The following is a 10,260-nucleotide window of genomic DNA, read 5'->3' on the forward strand; positions in this document are numbered from 1 at the left end:
GTACTAATTAAGCCTGAACATGAATAAAATAATAAAAGTAACAAATCTGACACATAAACTAAAGTTGTTGCACCTAATTAAATAAAATAATCTAAGATAGACAAATTTCTTGATTTAAATAATGTCATAAATGAAATTTTCATCATGGAAGCACCAAGGTCTTTATAGCCAGCTTTAGATATCCAAAATAAGTTAGGAATTTGTTTTTTGAAGTTGCCTTCATTCCTTGCTTGTCTAGGATAATTAATTAAAGCTTTAAAGAACTCTCTCAAAACATGGAAATCCTTGTTACTTTCCTTTAACCTTTATTGTAGGATTAGGAAAATCCCTAAAATAAGCTAATCAATCTATCATTAAATACCACCAACACTTCATTCCTTGTGTAGCTAGGATGAATAAGAAATCCTTGTAGGACAAGGATTTTGGAACACTAATGAATCCTTACCACACTTGGAGATTATGTAGTAGCCCATCAAATATCTTTGTAGAACTATACAATTCTCAAAACAAGCTATCACATCCTTGTAGAAAAATGATCATTGTCAAATATAAAGTCCACAAGTCAAAAGAAAGTAAATAACAAAATTTGTACAACCTGTTCTGACCTATATTGCAAGGCCTTCTTAAACTCCGATGACCTGAAATTTTACCTTAACATGGAAAAATACCTTTGGAGTTATACTCAATAAAGTAAAATTATACAGTAGAAAATTTACATCAAAATCTAAATCTGACCTTGCTTTGATCGTATCATTCCTTCTTTTCAAGATGATTCGTCCTTGAATTACCAATAGGTATAATGGACAATTCTTTATAATTTTCTGTAATTATAATATTTATTGTCTTTAAGAATTTTAACTTATAATAAATTTTATTATCTATTACTCTCGACTGTGCCAAACCTTCACACACACATATACACATAACTATAGTGATTAAAACCAAGCCTATGGACCAATATGATGAATATATGCAATAAGTTTTTTAGGTGTTTACAATATGAATATTCTCAATGTATTTTTTCTATACTGATATTAAGTTTTTGTTGTTGGGTCTTAAACAAGCTATCCATATCCTAACTATTTATAAAAAGTTATTCTCTTAGCTCACTCATAAAGATTGCAATCATAAATTTCCAATCATAAATGATAAATGTGAATATTAAATTCATTTATTAAATAGATTAAACCTCTAACATCTTTTATATACGATCCTATTTGAATGTTTGGCCAGATGTATATTCACTTACTAGATGTATGCTTAGTCTACTGTATGATATTATAATTGATTATGTTGTATGTGACATCTTTGATGAATCAAGGTTAAAAATAGAAAATAAGAGTTGACACCTAACTTTATGATAACTAGAAACCCATAGTGATGTTTCAAATATTATTGGGTAAGGGGATGATTATGTCAAAAAAAGATGAAAATCACCCTAAGACATCCTATTCAAGGTAAGTTATATTTTATGGTAAAATGCATCTATAATGCCTTTATACTAAGTATTTTGTTTTGTCTAAACTAACGTTGATACATTTACAGTAAAGGATAAACAAAACCTTAAATAATAATTTAGGATACGAGGCATCTTTATAAGGCGTAATCCTTATATTTTAAAGTACGATTGTTGAACCCAAGAAATGTTGAATTGGGTTTTTGATGCGATCCAACCATCAAAGGATCCATTGGAGGTTCCAGTTGGTCCAGTTACTAGGCTTAGGGCTAAAAAGTTCAAATAAGCTTTCAATGGACTTCTTCAGAAGACATGAGCTAAGGTGGATTTTAAGTGGATTTGTAATAATAAAGAGCAAGCCTTGATTAATCTGATTCATGTTCAAGAGGGGCTTCTTGGTGGAACCAAGACCATTACACAAGGATTGTTAGAAGAAGACTAGATTCGGACAGTTTGACCTTGTGTTACTCTTTTGGTCATAACTGGAGCTACATATTGAAGTTTTATGTGATTCTAATTGGGATGAAAACTAGACTTCCATGCCTTTCCAACGGTATATGGAATGCCTTCTAATTCATTAAGACGAAAGAGAAACATCCGTTTTAAGTTGAGCTTTTGCTGCTGACAGACAGAATGCGGAAACAACGAACTTGTCTTATTTAATTAGTTGGGCTATCAAATTTTATTTATTTTGAGAGGAGACATTTATTTGGGTCTTAGACTTGTTTATTTTAATTATTTTGGGCTAGTTTTAGCTTGGGTTGATTATTATTTAAATTGGACTTATGTGAGACCCATTAGGAAAACTAGGGTTTTGGCTTGGAGTTTAAATACTCTTTAGGAATAATTTTAGGGCAGACTTTTTATGATATTTTCAGCATTGTAGCCGACTTCTTGGTTGCTCAATCTTGGTTCTTGATTGAACTTTCAACTCTTCAAAGAAGTGACAATTCTTTGTTGTGAATTTATATTTCTTTTGCTCGTCTCCAGGTGTAGGCGTTGTGATCGAGTTGGTTTATAGCATAGTTTTTAAACCCGACCTGGTGATCGACCCGGTATAATGATCGGGTCATGGGTCAGATGGGTTGACCCGGGTTGACCCAAAAAAAATGATTTCTTCGCAGTTAAGGACTTGAAAAAGTTGGCCTTTCTCTTACGTGTCCTTGCAATTAAAACCAACAAAAACAAATACTAGCACACTTGGAACCACTGCTACTTTTTCTACTTCGCTTGCCAAACAAGAATTCTTTGATTCAAGATCCCCTTGTGCCCAACAACCCTCAGCTCCTCAATCTTATATAGGACCCCCACAGCATATCTCACATCAAAGATCATTACGATTCCTCTCCTAGAATGTTTTTGTAGATTCTGAAAATTTTATGGTAGATCATGATAGAAATTGGAAAGAGCGATTGAGAACAGCTGGCTTGACCCATAGAAAACCAGAAGGCTAGCATTTGATGCTGCTACTGACCAATAAAGGTATGCAAGTTGTAGACATAAACCATACCCCTCCAGCCATCCCTCATACAAACTTGGCTTTTGTTGCTCTTCGATTTCTGTTTCTTTCTTGTAAAAAGTAAAATTACAGTGTCTTAATTCTTGGTTTTGCAGCAATAAAAAAAAAACCCATAATTTCCTCACTTATTCCATATCATTTTTATTCTCAAACTAGAATTTTAATCTTTTATTTGACAGCAACAGAAGAGAAGGTGAGAGATAGAGTCATGACTCTCAGCGAGTTAGTAATACCTTTCCCAGATGAAGAACAAAAAATTAAAGAGATAACAACAACTTAATCTTACCTTCATTTGCAGATCTGAAGAGCCAAACAAGTAAAAAGCTTGTCTTGAACTTAAATTCCTCTTATCCTTTTCTACTGCGGATGAGATTACTTTTCTATATATATATATATTAAAACATAGCCGGGTTTACCCGGGTCGACCGGGTTCCGGGTTGACCCTCCGGGTCGACCGGGTTTTACCGGGTTAAATCCCTAACCGGTTTTTTCATCAACTCGGCCCGGTTCCAGCTCCGGGTCAGCTGGGTCCCGGGTCAACCCGCCGGGCCGGGCTGGGCTGGGTTTTAAAACTATGGTTTATATAGTCTTGTTGCCTTGGAGCAAGTCTTTCATTGTGATAAACTTATTCAAATCTCAACAAACTTGGATTAGATTGATCTTGAGATCGTGAATTCCATTAAATTCCGCTAGGGTTCACATAAGCTTTGGCCCATTTACTTTGGTTTTGTTTTTTCTTTTCAAAATAAGTCTGAAAGATACCATTTGCACTTAATGAGCCTTGATAGGATTACATCGATCCCACTCAAATCTATTCACAAGGTAATATATATATATATATATATATATATATATATATATATATATACCACTTGGATATATCTAAATAAGCATTTTCAAACATGAAAAGATAGAGAAAGAAGCATATTTAAGGACAAAGAGTAAAATAATATTTACTACCTATAGAATCATAGTTTACTATTTAATAAAGAAACAAATTAAAAGGTTATTGTCATAGAAAACAATAAGACACCTTCTAACTTACAAGTCTAGACTCATATAAAAAAATATTCTATATTCTAGAAAAGGAAAAAAACAATAACACGGAAAACAAGATATTTTTATTATACTATTTTCTTATTATGATTTTTCATAATTAAAAATTGTATCAAAACTTTTCACCTTTTTTTTACTCCATTATAAACTCGATTGGTCTACTTAATCACAATCAAATATCATCATTCAGCTCAACTATTATATTTTTTTCTTTATTATATTATTTGATTATTTATATAATTTGATCTCTTTTTTTTGCCTGATATTTTCTCAACCCAATCCTTTTATCATTTTTTTAAATTGTTTTCATGACAAAACATTGGAAAATCATTCGGTCAAAACTCAGTTATGATAAATTGAACAACATCGAAACATCATCTTAAAATGGAACAATAATATGAATTTTAGCTTTTTCTTCATATAACTTAATACTAACTAATGTTACATCGTGTGTCGAGTAGAATGCTATACCTTTAACATCCTTATGGACTGTTAAAGGTTTAAGTGCGTTTGGCACAAGCCGAAAAATGGTGAATTTTATTATATATTATATTAGATTTTAGATTAAAAAACATCTAGTAATACAAATTTGTGGTCCAAAAGTAAAATAATAATGTCAATTTATTGAGATATATATGTGTGTGTTAAAAACAAGAAACATGGTGACTTGTAAATAAGAACGAATCCATAATCTAATAGTTTAGATTTTAGGATTGAATGCGGTCCATTCTTATATATAATTTGTTAATACTTTACTTTAAGATAAAATAATAAAACTAATAAAATAGGTTGCCATACACAGTGGTGGAAGTAGAAAATCAAATTAAGAGAGGCTAAAATTTTAATTACTTTATTACTTAAGCTAAAATTATAAATATTATTAAGAAAGGAGCTGGAAAAAAAATTCCTTGCAGGGCCAGCTCCTCCCTGGCTCCGCCCCTGGCCATACAGTCTCAAATATTTTTAGTATGAACACATCGTTTGTAGCGGGAAAAAGAAAAACCCCCCATGATTGAATTGTGTGGGTCCGGGGCAGATAGCATGAAGAAAAAAAACAAAAAAACTATAAGACGTGCAGTCCAATATATAGCAGCACCGGGCCATGTCTATGGATATAATATGGAGAGACTATCAATCGTGCAGCCAAATTACTTCCATCATCAAATATATATATATATATATATATATATATATATATATATATATATATATATATATATATATATATATATATATATTCGGCATGTAATAATAAGATTGAAACCTTATAAAAGGTCTTCATGCTATCTTCCATCCTTCATCCCATTCCCTTCCTTTTCTTTCTTGGTATCCCTTACAAGATAATGGCTCCTACCTCTTCCTACTTCGCCTTCTTCATGTCCCTGTCAATGGTGGCTGCTATTGCTTCGGCTACTGATGGGGGGTATGGTTCACATCCCAACCCTAACCTTGTAAAACCGAAGCTAAACAAGGAGAAGCCTCTCTCAACAATGATCGGTGTTCAAGGCCTTGTTTATTGCAGATCAGGCCCTAAACGCTTTCCACTTGAAGGTAACCCAATAATTCTTTTTAGAAAAAAAGGATTGCCTTCTCTTTAATAGGTGCAAAAGGACTATACATAATTTTATTCCTTAAAAAAAAATGCATGCACAAGAACATCACTATGTATCTTTTTTGCTGCGAGTGCAGGAGCTGTGATAAGGATAACATGCCTGGCTAACGATGTGTATGGATACGAAGCAGCGCCATTCTCATTTTTGAGTGAAGCAACCGATGCTAAAGGCTACTTTTTCGCCACGCTGTCCCCATATGAAATGCAGGATAATTTGAAGATTAAAGAGTGCAAGGCTTTTCTTGAGCTATCACCATTGGAGACCTGCAAAATTCCTACCGATGAGAAGCAAGGTATTTCTGGGGCTCTTCTTGCTTCTTACCACTACCTTAGTGATAAGAAAATGAAGTTGTTCACCGTGGGGCCTTTCGTTTACACCTCCGCACCCAACTCAGGCTCTAATTATTAAAGCAGCTTTTGCCGTTGGCCTTCATTCTTGTAGCTCTTTTCATTTCAACGATGTTCACTCAAATCATGAACTATTCTATATATATATATAATTGGGTTAATTTTATTTTTGTTATTTGGTTGGCTCTTTTGGTTGAAGAGAGAATAATATGTAAGGAAAACTTCAAATGCGAAAATCAATAGTATCAAAAGAGAGAAAAAGCTTTTAAATTTTAATCTGGCTAATATATATAATACTTGGATCCCCGAAAGCATTCTTGGTCGCTATTCACTTGCATATATGGAGTGTTATATGATATTCCGTCTACAACTACATGCCGGCAGGGTTGTAGTTTGTACGACGTGTCGGCATAAGAGGCCGGTGGCATGGTTGATGAACAAAAGTGTTTGTCATAGGCCAAAAAATTTCCTGCTGGTTCAACACCTACCAATCTACCCTCTCTTCTCAGCTCTCCCCTGCTTTTGTTTTTTTCTCCCTAAAAAAAAAAAAAGCTAAAAACACAAAATAGAAATCAAAGGATGTGTAATGTTACACATTTGTATATTGACTCCAATCCGGATTTATTTATTTAAATTTAGGCTTTTTATACATAAAGAATTACAGGGAAGAATGAGTTTTTTTTTCTCTTTTTTACAAAAAAATTTCTTACAAGAAAAACCAACAATGAAAATATATATATATATATATATTGTTGGTTTTTCTCGTAAGAAATTTTTTTGTAAAAAAAGAAAAAAACCTACCATGCTATTCCAAAGTCATTCATTGTTCATTGGATTTACATATAAATTTGGTTTTTATTTTTATTTAATTGATCAAATTTTTAATTTTGATGGAAGTAATGATTAATCCAATAAAATTTATAATAAATTGTTTGAATTTCATCGTTGAGTATATTATCTAATTTAATTAAAACAAAAGAGTGCTCATTGACGGATTCTAAATCAATATGTTAAGTTGGTTTTGATTTGAAGAAAAGAAAACTATAGATTAAAATCTATGAATAACCTTTTCCAGCATAATATTTCTAAAATTATTGATTGAATTCATTGAATCTTGTATTCTTTTAAATATAAATCGATTTATCAACTATATATCACACGATTAAAGTGAAGGGAGAATCTTTGGAGGATGAGGTAAATAAATATGCCAGGCAGATAGACAGCATATAGGTCCAAAAAAGATGTCCGCTTCCGATATTGTACCTCTTCTTCTTCACTCATGCGAAAAAGTCAATCGCTTTTTATCTCTTTCTTCCCTCTGCTCATATTTTCAAGTTTGGAATCGTTTGGACTCATTACTTTAACATCAAGACAGGATCGTAACCAACACAACATAACCGAACAATAATGGACAAGTGTGGAAGCCCTTCTTCTAAACTTAGGAAAAGCAAGGCAAAAATAAGCATAAATACTGGAGGATTGGTTGTGTTGGGTGGAACCCTGGCTGTTACTAGTTTGATTGCTGCCGCTGCCGCTGCCGCCTTTGCTGTCAAGAGAAGGAGAAGAGATAAGGACTTCTTGTGCAAAAAAGAAGTCAAGGACCTGAGTTTTATCCTTCAAAATCCGTCCTCCACTTTCCATCAGAATACATGGTCTCATTAACACATTGTTTACTTCGATTGTTTGTTTATTTCTATATGTGTTTTAATGCTTAATACTTGGAATTACCAGAATGGTTTCTTAATCTGCAGCTTGACAGATGGATCTACAGGGATGCTTGCAGAAGAAACCCAGATTGATTCTATTGAAATGGTCTCCATTGAGAGTGTGATTTTGGTAATTATTGATAATTTCCCTTTCACATAGATGACGGATCCATCAGGGTCTACTTCTATATTATGATGTCATACTGATGCTGAAAGGGATATCAAAACTAGGAATCATTATATGTTCCTAATAATACCTTATGAAATTTGGTTCAGGAGGAGAACTCCGCATCTGTGATCAATGGGGAAATTGAGAATTTTGATGGCGATGATCAAAAGATCCTCATCACTGATGATCCAAAACAAGAAATGATTATTGCATCATGTGATAATTGTTGTGCCGTCGAAGAACTTGCCTTGCCAGTACTTGACAGCAAGTCGATGAGTGAAGCAGAGGACAAGATCAAAAATGATTCTGAAGAGAACTCGTCATGGTTGGAAAGAATTGAAATTAGCAGACAGGAAGAGGAAGTAGATACTGAAAGGGTTATGGAAGAAGAGACTAAATCAGTGAGTTTGATTGAAGAAGAAAAGGTAGAACAAAAAAGAGTAGAAGGAGAAGAGGAAGAAGATGAGGAGGGACACAACAATGAAGAATATGATACGGAGGAAGAGTCAGTTTGCGCTGAAAATTCAACTGCTGAGACAACTGTAGCAATGCATTTGGTTGAGGAGGAGGAGGAGGATAGCGATAGCGGTGAGGAATATGTCATGGAGGAACGCTATGAGAATTCAGAAGGAACAGGAAGCACTTGCGCTGAAACCAATGCAGAGGCAGTTTGGGCAGCAGAGTCAATTGAGGTATTGTCACAGAAACTCAAGAACGCCACGATAAACATGGAAAATTCAGGAAAGATGGTTATGGAGGAAGATGGAATTACCACCAAAACTGAAGAGTTCGGGGACTCAATAGAGGCACTGCCACTGGCAGTAAAGAACACCTCTGTAAACTTCCAAAGTTCGGAATCAAAAGAGAAGATTGTGGAGGAAGATAGAGGCAACAAAACCCAAGAGTTTGGTGATTTCAACGAAGCCAAAAGCAATATCCTCAACGATGTCACAAATAATCATGAGACCAGCAAAAATCCAAAGTACTTGAAGAAGAAAGAAATGCCAGAACTCGTTGAGGTGGATAATCAAACTACAGAGCCAACAAGGATGAAAATTTGGGTTTGTTCAATATTTCTACTAAGCATTTTTGTTGTTAATTATATTTACTCATCGCTCTTGTCTTGTTCTTAATGGTGGTTCTTTACATGTTAATGAGGTTTAATTGAGTGGAAAACAGAGAGAGATAAGAGATATTCTCTGTGAAGTTAAGAAGAGCAATAAGAATTTCACATATCTATTCTCGTTTGCCCCTCAATCTTGCACAAATTGTCCCTCGAAGCATTACTTGTCCTCTGGTGATTATTTACACAATGATAATTGAACTCAAAAAACCCGGACTCTTAGAACAGGACATGACGTCAACCAGGCGTTATTTACATGAACGGAAAAAAATATAAGAAACATAAACAATTAACATAGAAATCTGTACAATGGAATCACCATACATGTCGATCGCAAATAAGTGCAGATTATGCATCGTTTTTCAGTCTTAGATTTCGGCTATCAAAAGGTGGTTGTAAAATCCCACATATTATTCTAAAAATATAAAATTAAATTATTTTTTTAACTTGATTTATTTTTTCAGACAAAATGAACACTGAATTTTTCTTATTGAATAAAATCTTTTAACACCAAACTTTGTTATTTTGATTGTTAGAATGGTGACAACCAATAATTTTTTTTCTTCTATCATTCTTTGACGAGTTTTCCTTTTCTCTTTTTAATCTAAGCCTAAAAAATCAAATAAAAAGAACTTTTATACGAAAATGAAAATTATTGCAAATTTAAAGTTAGCCATATATTTTCTCCACTTTTTACTTTTTAGTCCTTTATATTTTAATTTGGTATTTTTATTAGACCATAGAATGATGTAATTGAGAGTAAATTTTTTTTTAAAAAAATATGAACTATTATTGTAAAACCCAGCCCGACCTAGTAGGTTGATCCGGGACCCAGGTGACCCAAGCCTTAACCGTGTTTTACACAGAAAAAACCTACACTGTAACTAGCCTGGAAGACCCATCAAAATCAACCTAGAACCCGAATGACCCGGTATAACCTAGATGAGATCAATTTTTTTTTAAAAAAAGTAAACAAAATGGCTCCTTCTTCCCGTATTCCAATTCACTTCTTCCCCTATTCTCTATGCCATGTTCCTCTCTTAAGTTATTCATTTACTTTTTGTAAAGCTTTAGTATATTCTTAGAAAAAATAAGAAGCAAAATTGGATTATGAATTTGATTAATTTAACTGTAATTTGGCCGTTATAAATATTATATAATTTTTTTGAACTATGCCTTAACATGTCTATGTATTTCAACTTTTCTTTGTTTATATATATATATATATATATATATATATATATATATATATAAAATTGATTGGTTGGTTG

At 33.2% G+C, this 10,260-nt stretch overlaps 2 protein-coding genes across 2 annotated transcripts; both read left to right on the plus strand.

The window, feature by feature from the left end:
• Positions 1-5,306: 5,306 nt before the first annotated feature.
• Positions 5,307-6,166, plus strand: LOC7487799 (protein SEED AND ROOT HAIR PROTECTIVE PROTEIN). The gene is made up of 2 exons (XM_002302693.4): positions 5,307-5,582; positions 5,721-6,166. Exons 1-2 carry the CDS (start codon positions 5,312-5,314, stop codon positions 6,050-6,052), a joined length of 603 nt encoding a protein of 200 aa, XP_002302729.2. The 5' UTR covers positions 5,307-5,311; the 3' UTR covers positions 6,053-6,166.
• Positions 6,167-7,216: 1,050 nt separating this feature from the next.
• On the plus strand, positions 7,217-9,123 carry LOC7478852 (uncharacterized). The gene is made up of 3 exons (XM_002302692.4): positions 7,217-7,643; positions 7,743-7,827; positions 7,974-9,123. The coding sequence occupies exons 1-3, from the start codon at positions 7,399-7,401 to the stop codon at positions 8,997-8,999; spliced, it is 1,356 nt and encodes a 451-aa protein (XP_002302728.3). The 5' UTR covers positions 7,217-7,398; the 3' UTR covers positions 9,000-9,123.
• Positions 9,124-10,260: the final 1,137 nt, after the last annotated feature.

The sequence above is a fragment of the Populus trichocarpa genome, chromosome 2, assembly GCF_000002775.5.
Source record: "Populus trichocarpa isolate Nisqually-1 chromosome 2, P.trichocarpa_v4.1, whole genome shotgun sequence".
NCBI lineage: Eukaryota > Viridiplantae > Streptophyta > Magnoliopsida > Malpighiales > Salicaceae > Populus > Populus trichocarpa.